Source organism: Cupressus sempervirens, chromosome 5, assembly GCF_028749045.1.
Source record: "Cupressus sempervirens isolate cs-2001-9-10 chromosome 5, ASM2874904v1, whole genome shotgun sequence".
In the NCBI taxonomy this organism is placed as follows: Eukaryota; Viridiplantae; Streptophyta; class Pinopsida; order Cupressales; family Cupressaceae; genus Cupressus; species Cupressus sempervirens.
This window is the reverse complement of record NC_143122.1, coordinates 396,758,230-396,783,082: the sequence shown is the minus strand read 5'-3', so window position 1 is coordinate 396,783,082 and position 24,853 is coordinate 396,758,230. Positions and strand designations below refer to the sequence as shown.

Here is a 24,853-nt window from a genome sequence, read left to right as displayed (position 1 = left end):
TGTGGGACACGTTGGAAAAAAATCCATGGAGGAGAAAAAAATGTAGTGAGAGCTAAAACAGAAAGCTTTAGAGGAAATTTGATGACATGAGAATGAAAGAAGTTGAGACTGTTGCATAATATTGTGGTTGAATCAAAGAAGTGGTGAATGCTATCAAAGGAGTTGAAGGACACAACTGATGAAATTTTGATAATTAAGGTATTGATGATTTTACTTTCTATCTATGTAATTAGAGTATTTGTAATTCAAGAACTGAGGTGTACCCCTAGTAGTTATTTGACCTTGGATAGTTTGATTAGTAGACTTGCTACATTTGAATTATCAAATTTTGATAATTATTCCCCTAGTAGTGTTGAATTTGCATTCAAAGTACAACTAATCCTTGAAGAATCTGAGAAAAAGAAGAAAAGAAAGTATGTAGAAAGTGACAGTGGATTTAATGATGACCTTGATGAACTTGAAGTATTGTTGGCCAGAAGACTTCCTAGAGGAAAAGGCAAGTACATAGGTAAACTTCCTATTATATGTTTTACATACAACAACGTTGGTCATATTGTTGCTAGATGTCCTAACAGAAATGACAAGGATGAACAAAAAGACTTCAAGTACAAAGGAAGGAGAGATGATAGAGACAATAGAGGCAACAAGGACTACAAGGACAAAGGTAAGAAATTTTGCTATAGTGCTGAAGAAGATGGTTTTGACAATAGTTCTAATGATCATGATGAAGAATTTTTTTATGTTGCAATGAAAGATGATTCTAATGAAGATGAGAAAACTGTATTAATATCACATATGAGTAAGAATGATAGGTGGATATTTGATAGTGGTTGCTCACATCATATGACTGGTGATACAAGTAATTTTGATAAGCCAAAACATTATAATGTAAGTAGTGTTAAGTTAGGTAATGATGCATATGGGGTTGATGGTTTGAAATATAACTTGTTGAGTGTAGCATAGTTGATAAGTTCAAGCTATAGAGTTGATTTCTAGAACAAGAAGGCAAAGTCTATGATGCTACTTGTGGACTAGTTGAAAGTGGAGAGAAAACAAGAAGTAACTTGATATCTAGACCTATATGAAGATACTTGTCTATTTACACAATGTGAAGATGTTTGGTTATGGCATAAGAGGCTATGTCATGTAAACTTTGATAATTTGGTAAGCATTAGTAAGATGAAAAGAGATAGAGGGTTACCAAGACTAAGAAAACCTCGTAAAGTGATGTGCAAACAATGTCAAATGAGTAAAATGACAAAGTCTAGTTTCAAGAGCAAGACTTATTCTCTAATGATATTTTGAACTTGGTTCACACTAACTTATGTGGTCCTATTAGAATGCAAAGCTATTATGGTGACAAATATCTCATTTTATTTGTTGACTAATTTTTTAGAATGATGAGTGTGATGTTTCTTAAGGAAAAATCCGATGCATTTCAAATGTTTAAGTGGTATCTAGCTAGAGTTAAGAAAGAAACAAGAAAGAGTCTAAAATGTCAAAGATCATATAGAGATGGTGAATTCATTTCAAATGAGTTCAACATACTTTGCAATGACAAAGGAACCAAGAGGCAAATGAGTGAACCAAGGACTCCACCATAGAATGATATTGCTGACAGGGGGAATATAGATCAATTATAAATTGTGCAAGGACCTTGATGATGGAGAAGGATGTTTCACAGAAGTACTAGAGAGAAGTTGTAAGTACTATAGTCTACATTCTAAATTGAGTGCAAGTGAAGAAAAGAACAAATGAACACCTTTTGAATTCTGGTATGGATATGAACCAAATGTGAATTATTTTAAAGTCTTTGGAAGAAAATGTTACATTTTGAAAGATGCAAGAAAAGGTAAACTTGATGAAAAAAGTGATAAAGGCATATTTCTAGGTTATTCCACTAAGAGCAAAGCTTATAAGTTTTTGAATTCTAATAGTAACAAGATTGTAGAAAGTGCAAATGTTAGAGTTGATGAATTTGCAGAGAAAAATGAAGAGGAATGCAAGAAAGAACATGAAGATTATAGAAAGTCTGTCTATACCTATGAAGGTGAACCTCGCACCTTACCTAAACTAGAAAAGGTAGCTAGCAAGCATCAATAGCTAGGCACTACCAAGATTCTATAGTAGAGTTTTGTCGAGCATCAGCACACTACCGAGCATTAGGCTACATGAGTCAAGTCACAGATTATTGAAGGATTTGAGCATTATGGTCAGAAAGAAGAAAAAGCAAAGAAGAGGCAAGGGTTTTGTTCTGAAAATATGAGAACTATATTATCAGACTAAAAAGATAAGAGAAAATTACAAAAGATCAATCCTTATAGAAGGAGATCGAAAAACCTAAAAGAGAAACCCTAAGAGGTTAAACCATTTAATAATTACTAATTAATTATTAAATAGAAATGCAAGTGCATAAAGGGAAATCTTAAGAAGGGAGTAAAGGTAATTTAATAAATTAAATTAAATTAACCTTTTACTCTAACAATTATGACTATCGACCAACAGACAATGAAAGTCAAGTTGCAGCCAAAGACAATTGAAGAAGAAGAGAAAGTTGAATCAAGTGAACAATAGCAAGAGGAACCAAGACCTGAACTTGTATTGGCAAAGTATCTAAGAAGACTATATACACCAAATCAAATCGTTGGAGAAAAAGATTCAAGAGTTGTGACAAGAAGAAGATTGAAGAATGATACATGCTTATTATGTGAGTTTGAGCCTAAATTTGTTAAAGATGCTTTGGAGAATGAAGATTGGATCAAGGCAATGAATGAAGAAATTGAACAAATTGAGAAAAACAAGACATGGACATTGGTTCCAAGACCGAAGGATAAAAATGTGATTGGAACTAAGTGGGTTTTTAGAAACAAGCAGAATGAGAAAGGTGAGCATGGTGATGAAACTGAAATCAAGGCAAGACAAACAAGGAGAATTCATTGAGAAGTTTCTACAAGGTCAAAAATGGCTTATGGAGATGAGCGAATATTGCACAAACGATATGATTTTGAAGTTTTGATCATTGGATCCAGGTTCAGAGTTTATATTACTATGTAAAGGAAAAGAAAGAAGGGGTTTAGTATTGTGAAGAAGAGAAAGAAGGATAGTAGCAAATAAGAGAGACTATTGGCAGTACAGAGGAATTATTGCAATCATAAAAAAAGGTATAGATTTGATTAGAGGATTATAACGATGTGCTATTATGTTAAGGAACTATAATAGATCTAATTTAACTTTGAGTTAGTGCAAACAAGAGGTTGTTGTTAGTTGTTACTCTCTAACAATTATGATAGTGAAATCCCTAATTAGGTGACCTTAATAGATCTATTATAAATCTTTTAACAAGATGGCATTCTTGGAGTAGAATGCCTAAATCCTCTAATTAGGTTACTCCTAGCAGGGTAAAGACTTGAACAAGTCTCAGGGAAATCCCTTAACAAAATAATACCTAACAATATTTATGTAAGCCTTAATCAGGCAAGCTCCTAACAAAGCATACTCCAAAAGAGTACAATTATTTGTGAGCATCGATTTCACACCATGGTTTTCACCATAATTGAGTTTCCATGAGATAAATATTGGTGTTTAATTTAGGTGATTGCTTATTGTGTTGAATGAGTTCTTAATGATTAGTTAACTAATAATGATGTTATAGGTAAACTAGAAATGCTATCGGTAAATTGTAAAAGAATTTTGATTTGAGACTTGTTATTTAATATTGGTGATTTTGATTCACCGCCTCGCTCGCCCCCCCACCCACCCCCCCAGTCATCATCTTTATCCTAGAGGAATAGAACCTCAAGGGGTCTTTAGGAAAATGCAAAAACAGCAAGAAATTGCATAACAAGGTTTAGAAAAGGGATCAAGGGCCCAATCAGGCTCCAAAACTAAGTAGAAGGGAAATGACATGAAGAAACTAAAAGGGAACCAAGACATACACTACAGGAGTGTTAAATGGTCTTATGATGGAGTCAACCCATTTTAGGACAATCTATATATATATATATATATATATATATATATATATATATATATATATATATATATATATATATGATATAATAATAATTACTTTTACTAACTTGGGCTTTAAATGAACCTAGTAATTGGTATGTGTGAAGAGAGAACTAATCTCCTCAATTGAAAACTATTGATGATAGTTTTTTCATGGCCCATGAGGTTTTTGGATGATTTTATACTATAATATGGTATTTTGAACATGACTTATCCATCCATGCTTGTATTGTGGATTGTCTTGGAAACTTTGGTTTTGATTTCTAGTCTTCCACTTGTGCACAATTATTTTTGGATTATTATTATTGTCATTTCTTGTGCTTAGTGGTTATTATTTCACTTAAAATGTTGAATGGAAAATCATAAAATGGTATGAAGATGATTTTCATGCTATGTCTATCATTTTTAGCAAACAACTATATAGTAAGGATCAATCAATGAAGAGCTAAAGGCAACAAATAATAGTATTACACTATCAGCAAGAAGGAACATTATCGACAAATAGGTAACAAAAACATTTTCAAAAGACTAGAGTTATCAACACAAAGGAAACATGAAGACTTAATTTGCACAAAGGGTGTTATCGACATGCTACATATTATCAATAAATAGGAGAATGTTGAATAGGAACAGTTAATTGGCTAAGCGCAAAATAGAACAAGGTTTGGAAAAGGATCAAACCTATTGTCATAAAAACCAAACCTGGACAAAAGGGAAAAGGGTCTACATACGAAGATGTGCAAAGTAAAAAAAAATTGTGGAGATTGATGAAAAGATCTCTATGTAGATTTCGAGTAAAGATGGATAACGACAGAAGGTCATGATGCAGCTAACTAGATCAAAAACGTATTATGAAAAGATCTAGATGGATTTAAGAAGCTAATTAAAATCCTATTTAGCTCATGAAGATTTTTATTTGGCTTGTGGAAAATATCTCCTACTTATCAATTAATGAGCTTAAGTGGCTTTCCAATGAATGGTTCATAAGGCACAACACTTGGCGAAGGTTTTGCAAATAGGGTTCCAAGTAGAGTGGGTTTAGCCATAAAGGGAACTCCGCCATTCAGCGCACTCAAGATGGAGTAGTACTAGGATGGGTGACCTCTCAGGAAGTCTCAGTTCTTCACCTATGTGAGCATCACCAAGATCCAATGAGCTCTAAGTGTTCCATTTATTCTCATGAGAGATGGATTTGTGTGTGAATCACTACTCATGATATATGGGTCAATGAGTTTGACTCAAAAACTACACAATTAAATCTTGCTAGCAATATCACAATTTGACTACTTGTGGAAAATATCTCCTACTTATCAATTGATGAGCTTAAGGGGCTTTCTAATGAATGGTTCATAAGGCACAAAACTTGGTGAAGGTTTTGCATATGGGGTTGCAAGCAGAGTGGGTTTAACCATGGAGGGAACTATGTAGTTAAGCGCACTCAAGATGGAGTAGTATTGGGATGGGTGACCTCCCAGGAAGTCACGGTGCCTCACCTATGTGAGCATTGCCTAGATCCAATGAGTGTTAAGTGTTCCATTTATTCTTATGAGAGATGGATTCATGTGTGAATCACTACTCATGATATATGGGTCAATGAGTTTGACTCAAAAACTATAGCAATATCACAATTTGACTTGCTACAGAAAATATCTCCTACTTATTAATTGGTGAGCTTAAGGGGCCTTCGAATGAATATTTCATAAGGCACAACACTTGGTGAAGGTTTTACAAATGGGGTTGAAAGCATAGTGGTTTTAACCACGGAGGGAACTTCATAGTTAAGCGCACTTGAGCTAGAGTAGTACTGGGGTAGGTGACCTCCCGAGAAGTCTCGATGCTTCACTATGTGAGCATCACCTAGATCCAATGAGTGCTAAGTGTTCCATTTATTCTCATGAGAGATGGATTCATGTGTGAATCCCTACTCGTGATATATGGGTCAATGAGTTTGACTCAATAACTACACAATTAAATCTTGATAGCAATATCAAAAATTGGCTTGCTATGGAAAATATCTCCTACTTATCAATTGATGAGCTTAAGGGGCTTTCTAATGAATGGTTCATAAGGCACAACACTTGGTGAAGGTTTTGCAAATGGGGTTGCAAGCATAGTGGGTTTAACCATGGAGGGAACTTTGTACTTAAGCGCGCTCAAGCTGGAGTAGTACTGGGATGGGTGACCTTCTGGGAAGTCCCAGTGCTTCACCTCTATGAGCATCACCTAGATCCAATGAGTCCTAAGTGTTCCATTTATTCTAATGAGAGATGGATTCATGTGTGAATCACTACTCATGATATATGGGTCAATGAGTTTAACTCAAAAACTACATAGTTAAATCCTACTAGCAATATCACAATTTGACTTGTCGTGGAAAATATCTCCTACTTATTCATTGTAAATACTTTTTTTTTTCAAACCAATTGATATTTCATGTGTAGTAACTATAACTACAAGGCAAGATATGATAACACTTTCAAGGATCCTAACAATATCTAATTTCCTTTTCATTAAATCCTTAATTTATTTCTTGCCATTTCATAAACTTGATGGCATTCTTTCTCTTTTCGTTTTGCGAGGAATATCATTCAAGGAAGTGAAGCTTGGAAGCGAGAGGAGCTAGGATTGAGTTCAAAAGGCTTCAAACCCAAGCTTCAAAACTACAAATAAGAAGGGAGATGCAAGATTCAACTCTAGCTATTGGAAAGAAATTCCAACCATATGAAGACTTCACCAATTTGAGGTTCGAGATAGACCAAGTTCACAAATTTCAAATCAAAGCAATGAGGAAATCCCAGAAGATGGAGAAGATTTGAAAGATTGAGCAAATTGGGAATATGAGACATCATAATCAACCTCAAGAAATCAATTTCCATAAGAGTTTATCAAAGCTAGAAATTTTGAATATCAAGAGATGTTCTCTCCATCAAAGGATTAAATGGGTCTATAGGATAAGGATAATGAGGTGGCACTAAGTTGTCTCCTCCAATCAAAAAATTTGACTCAAGCACATTCAATTACATCATACCAAGTGTCCAATCTTCTCATTAGTTGGAAAGAGCTTTGTTATTTTATTATTGGACCACATGTCGTGCCCTCTTGTAATTGGTTGTAAAATCGACAACCTTAATTAGGGTTTGTGGGGATGAATTTTAGCCCTTGATCTTGAATTGAACTTGGCTCTTCATTGTAATTGGAACTACTATAAAAGGTCAAAACCTTGTCATTTGTAGAGGGTAGAAAGTTATATTCGTTAGAAAGCAAGTAGAATGTGAGATTAGAGAGCTAAAGTAAATTAGAGTAGCCTAGCTAAGAGGAGGACTTGATCAAATTGTTGCTATAATGCTAAAGTAAAAGATGGTTCATTGTTGGTTCTCATGGTGAATCATTTGATGTTGCTTTAAAGTGTTGCATGGTTTCCTCAATCTTTCACTTGAATTAGATTCATTTCATGTTGAGGTAGATTAGTTCAATGAAAGTAATTGTGGATATTTACTTGCTTGACTCAAACAAATCTGGTCCACTAGCCTCTTACTAATGGCAAGTGTGTCTTGTGTTGTAAGCCCATGATTGAAAGCACTTAACTTCAATTGATATTAAATCTTTAAGTTGCATCCATTTGATGGGACTGAAGAGGAGATGTCAATGTAAAAACCGTTTTGAGTGTTCCTTAGAAGCTTGCACTAGATGGTGAAGTAGTTGATTAAGCTACACTTGTAGAGTCCAAGTGCATCCATGATTCCTTGCATTCATAGTTAGAAAAGTGGCAGTAGAAGTTAAGTTTGACTTGAAATGGGAAGTTGGAAGATCAAAACTACATTTCATTGTACATTGTGAAGTTAAATCTTTAGAAGTGCAAGAGTTGATATTCATTGAATGAATAGCGTAAGTCCCTTTGTGATCCCAGCAAATCACATTATTTCTCTGACTAAATAGCCACAATTGAAGCAACCTTGAAGTCATTTAATGATCTTACTATGCAAGCTTGGCATTAGAGATGACCTTATATCAAGAGAGGATTGGGTTTGTAGTGTTTCATCTAGAAATATTAAGTATTTGATTATGCATGTTGTAGTGGAACAAAACTTACATCAACACTTTCCAAACATAGTCTACACAAATGAATAAATGCTAGATAAAATGTATGTAATGAGTCACATGTGTGACGATATGTACATGTTCATATATGTCAATCAATAGATTTCCTTGGAATGAATACAATACTAAATGAAAATGGCACAAGCAATCAGATTTCATCATATTCTAGCCACAATGTTCACATACAAATTTTTAGTTAAGGTAAAAGGATAAAATTATAAGTGTGATAAAAGGGAGGGTTGGAAATGAACTACATATCGAGAATAACAACACAAATTCAAAATTTTGTTTCCCTCTTCTTTATTTGCTTTCAATTTCTTTTCTAAATTTTTTATTTATTTATTTTTGATGGAGGGTTCAGACCTGTGAGGCACGAAGCCTGCGAACTACCAACCAGTGTTTTCCAAAATTTAACTCCAATAATTGTTATTAATCATCTCATTTAAAAATACAAATGAAGATGACTGCTAAAATATAACCAGCAAAATGACTGTTCATGAGGTCGTTCACCAACTTAAGAACTTACACTTGAAAAGTTGAACACGGCTAAGCAGATCATGACAACCTGCCCTCACATTATGAATTAGATTGAACAAAGGATGAAAATATTTGCCCCAGTATTTATGCACCATTCTTGAAAGGTTTCTTTAGCAAAGTGTACAATGGTACTTGTGAATATTGTGTTTATAAGGTGACAGTTGCTGCAGCATTGGAAGGGGTGTTAGGAAAACGGATTGCTACAGAATAATTGAGTCACCAGTTTACGGTATTGTCACCTCCCAATATAGCTGAATGTGGTTTATTGCTTGTTGATGTTGATGGGAAAATTATAAGGTATTCAATGGGTTCTGCTTTAGGGTTGGAGAGAACAATTAACATTAACAGATCTTTCTACTGATGCAGTCAAATGTGAGCGATTAAATATGTCCTTGAAATCAAGTTTGTTCTTTAGACTCTGTACAGCTTTCATTGCCTCAGAAATGAATACAAGCTTGGTATCCTCGTGAACAAAAAAGAAAGTACGAAATAACATTCTGCTATTAAACCAATTGTTTCATTTGCATGTATGAAACTATATACAAGGAGCAACGCACAGCAACTACTGCTTTTACTTGTCGTTTCTCACACTTAATAGTGAAATGGCTTAAGATCGATGTCTTATTCTATATAAACCAATTTCCAGACGAGTTACAAAACCGGCATTAGCAGATCATTTATTTGGTCAGATACTTGTTTAGGGTTCATTACATCTTCCCAATGAAAATGTTTTGTGGCTGGCAGCCAATCGTGCATAAAAATAATCAGCTCTAAAATTGTGTGGGAGTGTCGATTGTGCAAGTGTCCCCCAAACAAAACGTATTCACAGCTCGCAATCTACCCACCACTGGTAAACCCTACGATGGGCTTGTCCTGTGAGGTTGCTAATAGTATGTATTCTTCACTGAATGAAAAAGAAATACAGGTGCAAGGTCGCATTAAATAACCAACAATTTGATACCAAGTACTACTAACTTCCTAGGCATGAAAAAAAAAACAACTTGATACCAAATACTGGTAACTTTCTATGGTTGGCAAAAAAAAGACGAGTAGAAATAAATGACGGCATCCTCTCAGCGGATAAACATTATGCTTTGCGAGGCCTTGATAGTAATTTAGTGCACTGAAGTATAGAAATTGACATTGAATAGTTGTAAAGTTTACCAGATGATAGCTGCCGTTATGACTATATAGTAGATGCCACATTCATCGTTTTTCATTTTTTGTGGATTGGATTATTGTCATGTTCTTGAATGCCTCTATTGCGCTCACTTGCTGATTTTATATCTTTTGTCCAGTTGATTACAGCTTACAATCAGCACTTAACAAATACCACTTGAAGTAAATATTATGGTTTTTCGTAGAGAACTCAATATCATGAAAGCTTAAGCATCACCAAAATCGCACATTATACCGACGATGCAATGGTCGCTAGCAAATAAGCATCATCTTGGCATGCAATTATAGTAGGAATAAGTAAAGTAACTCGAGCGACCATAGTGTTTAGGTCAAGCAAACACAGAACACTCAAGTTTCTAAGTAGTGAAATAATTCAGTACGCTTTCTCCTCGATTAAGTTTGGAAATGAGATACAAATGAAAGGATTTTTTTAGAAAGATTTTTTTGGCATTACAAGTGGTTTAAGTTTAGTCTGTGTGGCTAGCTTCACAGCAGAATAATTCCAACAATAAAAGTTTACCAGAGGATAATAATTATATTCTAAAGTATAATTACAATATTATTGATTATTTTTATATTTCCATATTTGTCTTTTTATATTTTTTCGATTCCACTAGATTTAACAATATAACGATCTCTGTGGTTTTTGATATGTAATAGTTAAGGGACAATTTATAAGAGCAAGACCTAGATTCAAATTTCCCTCATCACAATCAAGTAGCTCATAACTACTTGCAAACATTAGATGTGAGACCCACGTTGGAATCTTTGAAAAACTCTGCTCCACAGTTTAAATCTGCAAAGGAAGCTTTATCCATGACCTACTTAATTGGAAAGCATTAAACTACACCACCTTGCCCTAAGCAACCTTTTCTACAAATTTATGTATGGCATAAATTTAACTTCTCCCCAGATATTGGCAAGCTAAAGTTTCTGCTAATTTTGATTATAGAAAGGTATGTCTGTTATCAGTTTAGAGGTGGAAACCAATACCATCTCATACATAGAAGTCGCCATTAAAAATGTTAGCAGTAGCCCTCTCTCCGAGTCACAGAAGAAACCAAAATGATAAGAAACCACATGTATACATGCCTCCAAACTCGGCATGTGCCAGTTTCATATGTTATTTCCAGAGAATGAATTAAATTATTGAAACAAACATTTCCTGTAATGGCAAAAAAATTGTGTTTTATTGCCATACCTCTTTTAACTCTGCCGAATTAAGTAGGTCTATATGATTCAGAATGCTCCGAAGTCAAAAGGGAACATTCATAACACAAGTCTTTTCTCCCTTTACAATAGGATATGTTGGGAGCATATTAGGGTATCTGTTTCCTTTTGGAGTTTGATCAAAATAATAACTCGATCAATATGATCCTCCACTTCACAATGACTCAAATAATTGGTTTCCAATAGCGGGTGAAACTAGTCAAATGAAAAAATCAAGTACGCAACAATGCATAGATTACCCTCATGCCATCATTCATGAATAGTGAATCCTAGCGACTGAATCGCTGCTTCTCAAAAAATCAAGTGACTTAGCTTTATGGATTCTTGACCACATTTCTAAGTTTCTGTTCAAGGATAGATGTGTCAGATTGAAGATCAAACATTCTCTCAAGAGCACGCATATTTTCCAGTGTCTCACTTAAAGTTTGACTATCATTGCCATCACATCTCAAGTGTGTCATAGGACCATGTAGCAATTTGTTAACTATACTCCTAGTTAAATCATCCACGAGCTTCTTATCTTTCCTAGTTAGTTCATCTCCCTTTTTGGCAAAATATTTTTCCATCTCTGCAATTCTGGTTTTCTCAGCATAAGCTCGGAGCTTTTTAATGGTTGGCACTGTCTCCAATGAGTCTCTCCATGCCTCAAATTGTTTCAATTCATTGTCTATGATTATTTCAGCTTCCATGGCTCTCCTCTGCCTCTCTTCTTTGTTTGCTTCAACAACTTCCTTCAGATCATCCACATTATACACTATAGCTGATCCTAATTCTGAAACACGGGCATCCACATTCCTGGGCACAGAAATATCTATGAACAGTCTAGCACATCCCATTTCGGCAGGTATTGTAGGGAGTGCCTCCACTTGCTCCTTCAAGAAAAGAGGTGTCTCTGATGATGTGCTTGTAAACACCACATCAGCCTCACCTGCCAGCTTATTCATTTCAGCAAGTGGCTGATAAATCAATTCTGCTTTACTTAGCTCCTCCTGTAAAGCCAAAACTCTGTCCTCTGATCTATTGACCACAACAATTCTCTTGCATCCTTTTGCACATAGATGCTTTATCACAAGCTTACCCATCTTGCCAGCTCCAACAACCATCATTCTAGCAGAGGAAACTTTATCTTTTGGTAGCTTCATTATTGCTAACTCAACAGCTGCAGAACTGACGGATATAGCCCCAGAAGCTATACTTGTTTCTGAACGGACCCGTTTTCCAGCTACAATAGCCTGCTTGAAGAGCCCCCTGAGATTCCTGCCAAATCCTACTGCTTCTTCACCTATCTTGCATGCATATTTAACTTGAGCTAGGATTTGACCCTCCCCAAGAACAAGTGAATCAAGACCGGATGCAACTTGAAATAAATGGTGTGATGCATCCCTGTTACGCAAGATGAACAAATGTTGTCGAAGCTCCTTGAGAGGTATTCCACTAGTCTGCAGAAAAAATAAGTAAAAGATTGCACATTGTTAGACCACTTTATTCCGAGAATGTTAACAAAGAATCAAGATCTATGAATAGGTTACCTTGCTTGTAAACCTCTCAAAAATCAATCATTAAGTATATTGTAAGTGGACTGGATTTTAGTGTATGGGAATTTGTAATAACAAAATCTCTTCAGAGGTATATATAGACTGACTTCAGGAATTGAATGAGATTTTTCAAAAATCATACTTTAGATGATAGAGTGAAGGGATTGTTTAAAATGGTCTGATCCTCAACTTATGAATAATTGTAATTGGAATCTCATCTGACATGTTCTTCAAAACCAAAAACTACAAAAGAAACAAGCGTATCATATTTAAAAAGTTTTCTCATAGTTTAAGACAAAAATCAGCAGAATTGACTTGTGGAAAATACTTTCATTTTGAGAGAAAATTACAATCTGTAAATGTTTCAGCACCCCAAATCAGATACATAAAGACAAGATTTCTCAAGACAAATTTTGGCTTTTATATAAATAAATCTCATCAGGCCTGTTTTTCAGAAATTAGTGTTTTTTAAAACTGTATTTTATGTCATAATACTTCCTCAAAGAATGTCACCGAAAGACATGATTACAAATGTTGGTAATGTGTTTCCAAAAGGGAAGACAAGTGAGGGTAAAATTAGGAATCCAGGCTTGCCTCTCGCAAAGATTTTTTTGTTCTCTGTTCAAAAGCAGAACTCTATAAGGCGTAAAATAATAAGGGCAGGACTCTATAAGGGGTAAAATATGCAGAATAAGAAGTTGGCAGTGGGCCAGCTTCTCTTGCAGGGTTCACAATATGGTTTAACCACCTCCCGTGGATTCTATAAGCTTAGTGATTGTATCAGGCATTAATAGGTCAATCTTTTGGTGCAACGGCAACCTTACTGGTCAATGAGTGGTATCAAAGCTTGGTCACAGGTTTGAATCCACGAAGGCTGCAGCAAATGACTCTAGTAGGGGGATTGTTGGCAGTGGACCAGCATCCCTCAAGGAGTTCGCAAAATGACTTAACCATGATTCTACAAGTCTAGTGGTTATATCAAACATTGATAGATTGATCTTTTGATACAACGACAACCCTCGTGGTTAACATAAAGAACATCAAATTCTTAGCATGGTCTCTACGAAGGCAGAATCCAACAAGTTCCATGTTATGAGCTTTCCTTGGTCAATGGCTGAAAGTTTTCGCTCTGACTATCCGCCACAATCAGCACTCTCAAGAAATCTGGGCACAGGAGTAGGAGCGATCAACACCATAGTAATTAAATATTTGGTTGTTATAGAAAGATCAAGCTAATTTCATCACAACACAGTTAAAAACACCCAAATGCACATAAAGCAAAGAGGTTTAAAATGAAGCTCTAGCGTGTTCAATTGAGTAGAGCCTCAAAAATAGAAAATCTATGATAATTTATACCCATGGAATCAAAAGCATGAACATAACCAAAGCCACAGACCAAGAAAAAATATGAGAAATAGAGAAGAAACTCCTAAAGAATTTGAAGCATACTTTTGAAATCAACGATGCAGGTAGGAATCGAGTAGAATTTTTGCTACCAGAGGAGCAGGAGTCAACTGCAGCTAATGGGGATAAAGAAGAAGCTGTAAGTGTATGGAACAAGATTCAAAATCCCTTTAATATTCTCCTACAGAAGGAAGTTAAAGAGTAAGACGTACAAGAGTCCATTCCTATTCATCACCTCAAAGTTCTGTTGATTCTCCCTTTTTGACCCTCTCTCAGAGGCTTATATGAAAGCTTGAGTCTTGAACTACCTATTGATGACCTGAAACTTCCATGACTTACTCTCTTCAGTATCCCTTTTAGGCAGGAAGAATTTTGATTGATTGCTTTAGCTTATATGTGGCCATTGTTTCTGAAAAGGTATAATTTATAAAGTATAAACTAAAGTAAAGGACAGATGATGTTTACAGTTATATTCGTGGGGGGCTAGCTGTTCTTGGTTGAGCCACTATATTATTTTCAAAAATAGTTCTCTGTGGCAACGAAAGCGTTAATGTAAAAGACGTGCCTAAAAGATATACTATAAGTCTTCGAGAACAGCAAGATAAGATAGCAGATAAAGGGAAGAAATTTACCTTGGACATCCATTCAGTCACCTCTCGAATACCACGATGCCAGGACAATGCAACAGCATATATTTCCATTCGGTTGCAAGTGCTCAGAACAGCTGCCTCCTCAATATGATTCAGCTTACATAGCTCAGCAATAGCAAGGGGCAATTCCGCCTCTGGAATTGCAATTTTTTCACGCATCTCAACAGGTGCAGTGTGATAACTCAGCCCTATGACCAATATGCAGCTCTTCTCCCTTGTGTATCCTGCTCAATAATGAGCGGAACCAATAACAATAAGATTAACCATTCATACCCAAATTGGTCAAAAGATCAATAAATAGTGCAAAAATCAACTGATTGCCCCCCTAGAACATGCAGTGAACCATGAAAACTCCAACATTGCTGCTTATTTGTAAACAGCAAACAATAAATTGTATCAAAATGAAAATGCCATGAACCAAAAGAAAAGCCGACAGTTTCCCAGTCAAGCTTTCAAAAAGAAATTGTTAAAAAACTGAATCATTTAATTCAATTATATTCCTGAAAAACGATACAAGTGAAGACTTGAAACGTTGGATGAAAAATTAAACTAAGTTACACCAGTTCATCCAAAAACATAATTTCAAAATCAAGCTTTGGAGTAAAAAATATTGTAGAAGGTTTCAATTCATTAAATTGATTGTCTCCGGAAAAAATGAAACTCAAAACATTGGAGGAAAGTCAAAATCAGTTATATCCAGATATACTAGAACTATCTATAAAACACGTAAAAATATTTTTTAGGGAGGATTTTATATCATTCGAAGGTCAAGAAGTGCCTATCCCATCAAAATTGTTTTTCTTATATTGTAGTTTAAAGGTTTGAATTTTGATATTTGAAATTTCATTCACTTAAGGTTCAAAGGTCAGAAGTGTCTATCCCATCAAAATTGTTTTTCTTATATTGTAGTTTAAAGGTTTGAACTTTGATAGATGATATAATTAAGAAACATATCATCACCCTCATTGATTATGCTCACTCAATTGAACTACAAATTGAACTACAATCTTTTACTGATACACAATTCAGACCTCGTCTCTATGTTATACTTCATAGAATAAAACTTTGATAAATAGCATAATCAAGAAAAATATCATCAAACTCACAAATTATGCTCATCAATTAAACCACTTTTGATGAAATATATCTTTTTAACATAATGATAAATGAACATTTTTTTAAACTTATTGAAAACATTTCTAAGAATTTATATATAAAATCATTCTTACGACTATAGAATTGTTGGTCTCATAGTAGAAGATTTGATCTGAGGTGACATATATACCCCAACCTCCACTAAATCCTATGTCAAAAGCTCGATGTTATAATCTTCGAGTGAAAACATCTAAACTACTGCAAATCCATGAGTTGTTAAAGCAATTTTTATTATTTTATGCATCTCTTTCACTTGCATCCTAATGATAGATTACAGAGTGTGATTCTAATTACAAAGTGAGATCCAAAATATTGATGTTAAAAAAAGTCATACACAATCTAAACCAGAAACTATTAATTCAAAATTCTAATAAATTGTAAAAAGTTGATAACACAGTTCATGAATTGCCAATCAAAACACAGTCCAAAAACAAGCAAATCTACTGGCATCAAGCCCGTGCAAAATCAAAATCTTTTACCAAATTTTCCCACAAAAGCTTGCCTAAGCATTTAATGGACTGGCAATATTACTGTAGTAATCAAAATCGTTTCCCCAAATTTTCCCCCAAAAGCTTCCCTGAGCATTTAACAGACTGATTAACTTACTGTTGGCGGCTCCTGAAAGTTTAAGCCGTTGCAGCGCTTCAAGACTGGCGGCGTTCATTGTTCGGATCTCCAAAGGGTTCTCATCTGCCTCCAATCCTGCCCTTATTGTGAGATCACTCCTCCCTCTGCTAACAAATGTGGGGTTTGACATGGTGCAAAGGTGAGAATTGGGATTCCATTTGCATTGCATTGAAAGGGAAAGAGCCATCTTTGCCCGTCATGCAACACACTACCCACAATTCGATCGCCTGCCCTGCAGGGAATGAACTGATAATCACAACCACAACAGGGGTTTTACATTTTCAACGAGGGGCAGTTGGAGAGCGTGTCGGCCGAGTGGCCAAGGTCAAAATGTGCATCACTTTGCAAGCCAACAATTTGGTCTGCGCCACGCGCTTGTTGACCAAACCAGCTACTCAGAATAAACAGAAATTAGAATATGCCCAATTGAATTGTTAAAAAATGTCACAATTCCTAGGGCATCGTTGGATTTTGATTCGATCGGTAATTCTAAACTCTCGACTTACGCCAATCACCTGTTCTCTTTCACGAGAAGCACGCTCTTTATAATAAGGGAAGAAAATGCTCTATTTAGCTAGATCAGGGTAGTTTCCAGCTAAAATTGGTATACCCAAAATTGCCATACCTCCATTATTCTTTCTCTCTATTTAGTCATTTAGTCTTTGTTTTTACAATGGGAATGATTCAATAGAGTAGCATATTTATATAGTAAATTTATTTTATTAGTGGATTTTATATTTATTTTAGTTTTCTTTATTAGTATTTATTTTAGATATTAGTTTTTCGATTTTAATATTTTTATTTTCTTTTATTAATTATTTTAATAAGATGTAGATTTAATTTACTATAATTTTAGACAACATGAAAATGATATTAAATTTTGAGATTTGAGATTCTATGTTTTTAGTATTTGTTATGAGTTAATGTAGCATTTGTTCTATCTAACATATTGTGCCATGGTTTTTATATAAATTATGTAACTTGTTAGCATATTGATCTGATATTAGATCGATCCAATCTGATATGGCATGATAAATATAGAACTGAGTCTTTGCATTTTTTTCTTTATGATATCGGCATTTATCCTTGTGTTTTAGTTTAAAACTAATCTAAACTTCTTTGTTTATGTTTGTGTTTAAACTTAATTAATTCATGGAAAGTCGTCGACTTCTAGAGGTTAGGCAAATAAACTTTGGAAGAGACATGTCCTTTCTAAGGACATAAAGGACATGTCCCTTGATTCCTATATTTATATAGGGTAAGGTTGAAGTCTAAGAGCACACAAGAACCAAGATAAGTCTGCTCCTTAGTCAATATTGCCCACATAGGAATTGCAGAACAAAAGACAGAATTCTGAATTACATTTCTAATTCAATTGAAGGCAATACTTTGAAGTTATTCTCAGCAAATCACAAGGAGAGGAAGAAGGTTGAATCTAGTCTATATTCAATCATGGAATTTACAAAAACTTTGCATGGTATCAAAGCTCTGGTAGTCAAACCTAGGCTCTGCAAAATTCAACAATCAGACTTTATATATATCTAGCAACTATCTCCTATCTTCAATGGCATACATAATCAAACCCGAGGATAAATTTGATGGGAAAGAACACTTTGATGCCCAAAAATTCAGAATCACGATGATTCTTGAGAAAAATGATGTAAAACAATTTAAAGGCAATAGAAAAGCCATTCAGATCATATTAGATGAAGTAAAGAATGATATTGTACCTATGCTAATAAAACATCAGACAGCATTTGATATAATGAATACATTACTAAATGGAACTTAGGTTCTCGCACTAAAAAGGAAACTAAATCACATACAAATAAAGAAAGGAGAATCAATGAATTCTTATTTCCTAAGAGTTGTCGACATTAGAGATGAACTGGCAAGTATAGGAACCATTATTAGTGACACGGAACTAACACTGATGGCTATAGATGGATTGTCAGATTCATGGGAAACTTTTGCACAAGGAATAAGTGCCAGAGATAAACTCCCTGACTTCAAAAGACTTAAGGGGGATTGTCTTCAAGAAGAATCCATAAAATTAAAGAAAGGAGGAAACCTAAAAATAGAAGATGAAGACCTTCATGTTCTTAATACAAACTCCTATAAGGGCAAGAAGAAGCATTTCAAGAAGAAAAAGGGAAATCAAAAGAATGGAAAACCTAAGAAAGATCTATCCAAGATAAAATGTTTCAGATGTGAAAAGTTTGGACACTATAGATCTAATTTTTCTGAGAATTCTAAACAACAAGAAAACTATACAAATGCTACTAGGGAAGAAGATAACTATGATCTTGAGAATCGCGTATTGTATTTGTCACTATCAAATGAAATCTCAAGTAAAGCATGGGTAATTGATAGTGGATCTTCTAGACATATAACAGGATATAAAGAAGCACTAAACTCTATATCAGAAAAGGTTAATGGTGAAGTTAATATTGGTGATAGTCAAAGGAATTGGAAATTGCACCTTGAAACTAAAATTAGGAAATGCTCCTCTTCTCAAAGGTGTACTCTACATACTAGAAATAAAAAGAAATCTAATCTCAATTATAGCACTTGAAGATCTCAATTATAGCACTTGAAGATGATGGGCATAACATTGCATTCATGGATGGTAAAGTAATAACTTGGGCAAAGAACTCCTCAATTAAGAAAGCGAAGTTGATTGGTAAAAGAAAAGGATATTTGTATGAATTGAATTTAGAATCTAGTCAACCTATTCAAGCCTTAATTCATGAAGCTATAGACATAAATGAAACATGGCACAGAAGATTAGGGCATCTAAATTTCAAAACCTTATCAACTATGGAGAAGATGGTTACTGGTCTACCTAAACTAAATAAAGACCACTCAAGCATATGCAAAGGGTGAGCACTAGGTAAGAACACCAAAAGTCCATTTTATGATAGAAAAACAAATAATGTTTTGGAATTAATTCATTCATATTTATATGGACCTATGTCTATTCCTTCTCTTGGAGGATTCTGGTACTATATTTTGTTCATAGATGACTTCTCTAGGAAAACATGGATTTACTTCTTAAAGTGCAAAGAATTAGAAGAAAACTTAAAGAGATTTAAAGAATTCAAAACATTAACTAAAAACTTATCAGGACATAAAATTAAAACTCTTAGAACTGATAATGGAGGAGAATACACCTCATATTTGTTTAAAAAGTTTTGTAAAGAAACAAGAATGAAGAGGGAGTACACTATTCCTTATAATACAAAACAAAACAAGGTAGCAAAAAGAAAGAATAGAACAATTATGGAAGCTGCTAGAGCTATGATATTTGATCAAAATCTAGAATATTATCTTTGGGGGGAAGCTTCTTGTACTGCTGTCTATATTCAAAATCGAAGCCCTCACTCTCACTTTGGAGATAAAACTCCTGAAGAAGTCTTTACTAAGGTTAAACCCAATATAAGTCATCTTAGAATTTTTGGGTGCCCCGTATATATCCATGTTCCAAAAGAAAAGAGAACCAAGTTAGAACCCGCTGGGAGGAAAGGTATTTTTGTAGGATATATTGAAACATCTAAGGCATATAAGATTTTAATACCTAGATAGAAAAGTATTGAACTTAGTAGGGATGTAATTTTTGAAGAAGATCTAGCATTCAAAAGAGCCCTAAGTTTTGAAGAACCTTCCCCTTTACCTAGTTCCAAAAGAAATAGTGAGTCTAAGTCTCAAAAGGAGAACATAAAAGAAAGTAAAGATCAAATTCAAAATCTAAATATTGGAGAAACTCAAAATTCAAAGAAAATACCACTTTGGGCCATTAAAATAGTCGAGGAAGCAAAAGACTTTGTTGCACCTTCTGGAATAGTCAGAGAAAGTAAAAGACCTAAAAGATTTTCTAGTTATACAGCAAACATGAATGATTTGTCAAAAATAGAACCAACCAATCCTTCAGATGTTATTAGCATAACAACTTGGAAAGAAGCTACGGCAGAAGAATACCAATCTATTATGAAGAATGATATTTGGGAAATTGTTCCAAGACCTAAAGGAAAACTTGTTGTTTCTTCCAAGTGGATATTTAAAATAAAGCATGCTGGTAATGGTAGCATTGAGAAATATAAAGCTAGATTTGTAGCCAAAGGATTCTCTCAGAAAGAAGGGATTGATTATGAAGAAAATTTTGCTCTTATTGCCAGATATACCTTTGTCAGAGCAGTCCTAGCAATTACAACATCAAAGGGATGGAAAGTACATCAAATGGATGCATTCCTAAATGGAAAGATTGCAAAAGAAGTATATTTGGAACAACCTGAAGGATTTGAAACTTATGATCCTAACATTTTTGTTTGCAGGCTCAAGAAAGCTCTCTATGGGCTTAAACAGGCTCCAAGAGCTTGGTATGAAAGAATTGATAAGTGTCTCGCCAGCTTAGGATTCTCCAAGAATGAAGCCGATCTAAATTTATATTATAAAAGAGATAAAGATGATATGGTAATTATGATACTGTATGTTGATGATTTACTAATAACAGGTAATGATCTTCTTATAGATCAATGTAAGAAAGATCTAATTAGAGAATTCGAGATGAAAGACTTGGGACTCCTTCATTACTTCCTAGGACTAGAAGTACGATAGAATTCTGACAGTATCATACTTAATCAAGAGAAGTATACATCAAACATTTTAAAGAGATTTGGAATGTGAAATTGTAAGTCTATGTCTTCTCCAATGGAGACTAATTTACATATACTTAAAGAAGCAGCAACAAAATCACCTTCCATAGATTCTGCTCTCTATAGATAGATGATTGGGTCCCTTATGTACTTAGTAAATATAAGACCTGATATTTGCTATGTTGTTAATGCCTTAAGCCAGTTTATGTATGAGCCAAAGGAGATTCACCTAGTTGCAATTAAACACATTATGAGATACTTACAAGGCACTCTTAACTTTGGACTCAAATATGAGAAGGTTAGCTTAGATTTACATGGATTCATTGACTCAGATTGGGGTGAAAGTGTTAAAGATAGGAAAAGTAGGATATTGTTTTAGTTTAGGGTCAGTAATGATATCTTGGATATGCAAAAAATAGTTTTTAGTAGCTCAAAGCTCCACAAAAGCCAAATACATTGTCGTAGCAATGGCCTCTTGAGAAGCAATTTGACTAAGGAAGTTACTTGTGGAATTATTTGGGAAAGCCATGAATCTTACAATTATTCATTGTGATAATCAGAGCTCCATCAAGCTTTCGATGAATCTAGTTTTTCATAACAGGTCCAAGCATATTGAAATTTCTTACCATTATGTAAGAGATATGGTAGATAGGAATTCTATAAAATTAGAATACATTTGCACTGCAGATCAGATAGCAGACATACTTACCAAACCTCTATCTGGAGTGAAGATAGACCACTTCAGGAGAAGACTTGGTATGGTTGAATTGTAATCCATTATTCTTTAAATTATTAATAAAATAATTTTATTTTTTAGGCTATTGATTGTTATGGGCTCCACCATTTGTATTCATTAATTAAGAGGTGACGATCTCTGAGATAATGAACACTTGTATAAAAGACATTATGAGAGATGACGATCTCTTAGATAATGTGCTAAATAGTAGAGTTATATTGTAAGATCTAGGTGGGTTCAAGATCATATTGTGATGTTGACATTGCTATGTCTATAAGTCACAATTTGGATAAAGGAAGAATTTTATTATTCTCTAGGGTTTATCCTGTATTTTGGTGGATCTTAAACCCGGGATCATGTTGTGATATAGGAATACCAATATCTATGAGTCACAACTTGGATAAATGAAGAACCTAAATTACTCTTCAGATTTATCCTATACATTATATTCTCTACATTATTGTTATCACTAGTAGTAGTGATTCATCATACCACAGGTTTAGTAATATGACATTGTATCATGTGTTCTATTATACCACATGCTAAGAAGATTCAAATAGATATAGAGTATCAATTCTTGCTTGTTCATCTTTATTGAGGTTGCTAGATATGATATCTCTTAGTATGATTATCAAATTAAGAGGGAGTGTTATTCTTTAACTTGTTAGCATACTAATTTGATAACAGATCCATCCAATCTGATATGGCATGATAAATATAGAACTAAGTCTTTGCATTGTTCTCTTTATGATATCGATGTCTATACTTGTGTTTTAGTTTAAAACTAATATAAACTTCTCTATTTATGTTTGTGTTTAAACTTAATTAATTCATGGAAAGTCGTTGACTTCTAGAGGTTACACAAATAAACTTTGGAAGAGACATGTCCTTTCTAAGGACATGTCCCTTGATTCCTATATTTATAAAGGGTAAGGTTGAAGTCTAAGAGCACATAAGAACCAAGATAAGTCTACTCCTTAGTCAATACTGCCCACATACGAGTTGCAGAACAAAAGATAAAATTCTGAATTATATTTCTAATTCAATTGAAGGCAATACTTTGAAGTTATTCTTAGCAAATCACAAGGAGAGGAAGAAGGTTGAATCTAGTCTATATTCAGTCATAGAATTTGTAGAAACTTTACAATTTAAAGATGTTTATTATGCATTTAATATATGGACTAAGAATGGTTAAATGGATACTCATGAATGGGTGTCTTGGGGTTAATCCCTCTCCCCCTCAGCTTGATGTTGTCTAGTGGCAAAGACTTAAAGAAGGTTGGTGGATATGCAATTTAATGGTGTATCAAAATGGAACCTTGGCCCTTTCGATGCAGGATTCATAATTAGATATTCAAATGGGGATCACATTGCTTATGGAGGAAAGTGTCTAATGGATGGAACAAACAATGCGGCAGAAGTTGAAGTGACTCTCTTAGCAATCAAAGTATGAAAAAATTTAGGAGCTAGGAAGTTTCATGTTAAAGGTGACTGTCAAATTATTATTAAGTGTTAGGATTAGTTAGATAGAAAGTAAAAATTATATGCAAATATAATCAATATCAAAAAGGAATAAAGCATACATAAATGAATAAAAGACACAAAGATTTAACATGGCTCACCCAATCCCTAGGTTACATCCACCAAACAAGAAATCCAATATTATTATCTAGTAACTTCAAACTCCTACAATCTTCATCTCACTAATAGCTCAATATTGTTACAAGAAGATACGTGTTCTCTTTATAAAACCTTAACCCTAAACCAAAATTACATGACTTATGTCACCTTAACAAGTTAAGCATAAGCACACTTAACAAGTCAACCTTGGGAAATGGTTGACGAGACAACTCAAAAATACTTGATGAGTTAACCAAAAAAAAATCATGGCTTATGAAAAGTGTATATTACTTGCTTGATTTGTCACCTCAAAACAAAAATCTCCCATTTGGGGAGTGATTAGGCTCCACACTAAACTTCCTCTCACTTGGATACTAATCATTTAGCCACACTGCTACCCTTCAAGCTCCCACAAGATTGATGATCTCCAAACTTTTTTGTTTATTAATTAATTTCAGTCTAGAAGACCAATCAAAGTTGAAGAGGAATTTAGTTTGTAAACATATTTGTTGGATCGTCATCTGTATGTATCTTTTCCAACTTTGATTGTCCATCATCCAAAATTGGTTGGATGAAATGGTATCACAACTATATGTGTTTTGTCTTGGAATGTAATTAGAATTCTTGGCAAGATGAATGGCACTTTGGCTATTTGTTTTTAGATAATTTCTAGTATGTGAGTGTCTCGGGTCTTCAATGAAATGTTGTAGCCATATCATCTCCTTGGTTGCCTCTATAGAAACAACATACTATGCCTCTGTAGTGGATAAAGAATTCACCTTCTAAAATCAAGAAATCCATCTCACTATTATCCCACAAATAATAAATACATAACATGTAATACTCTAGCTGGTATCTAAATCCTACCAAATCTAAGTTAGCATAGCCTTGTAAATCAGTAGTAGAGCCCCTAAAATGAAAACATTTATTGGATGTACCTCTCAACTATATGAGAAAATATTTCATTGCATTCCAATGCTCAATTCTAGGATGACTCATATACCTACTAACGACTCCTACAGCATGTGCAATATATAGTCTAGTGCATACCATGACATACATTAAATACCTATTGTTGAAGCAAAAGGTGCTTTGGACATTTTATCCTCCTCTTCTTGTGTTTTTGGAAACATCTGTTTAGTCAATTTCAAGTGACTAGGCAAAGGTGTCATGGCAACTTATGCATTTGCCATATAAAATCTTTGCAACACCTTTTCAATGTAATCAACCTGAAATAGAGTCACTTTCTTGTTCTTCTTATCTCTACAAATTTTTGTACCAAGGATTTGGTTTGTTGCCCCTGAATTCTTCATTGCAAAGGAATTTTCTAATTATTTTTCTAACCCCTTAATGTGATTCATGTTAAACTCTGCCACAAGCATATCATCAATATATAAACATTAAATAGTGTGGCTATCA

At 34.3% G+C, this 24,853-nt stretch overlaps 1 protein-coding gene across 1 annotated transcript; it reads right to left on the bottom strand.

Moving 5' to 3' along the window:
* Positions 1 to 10,891: 10,891 nt before the first annotated feature.
* LOC149556482 (glutamyl-tRNA reductase 2-like) lies at positions 10,892 to 17,104 on the bottom strand. Its single transcript, XM_089830802.1, has 3 exons — positions 16,406 to 17,104; positions 14,627 to 14,868; positions 10,892 to 12,494 (listed from the first exon to the last, which is right to left on the bottom strand). Exons 1-3 carry the CDS (start codon positions 16,611 to 16,613, stop codon positions 11,370 to 11,372), a joined length of 1,575 nt encoding a protein of 524 aa, XP_089686928.1. The 5' UTR covers positions 16,614 to 17,104; the 3' UTR covers positions 10,892 to 11,369.
* Positions 17,105 to 24,853: the final 7,749 nt, after the last annotated feature.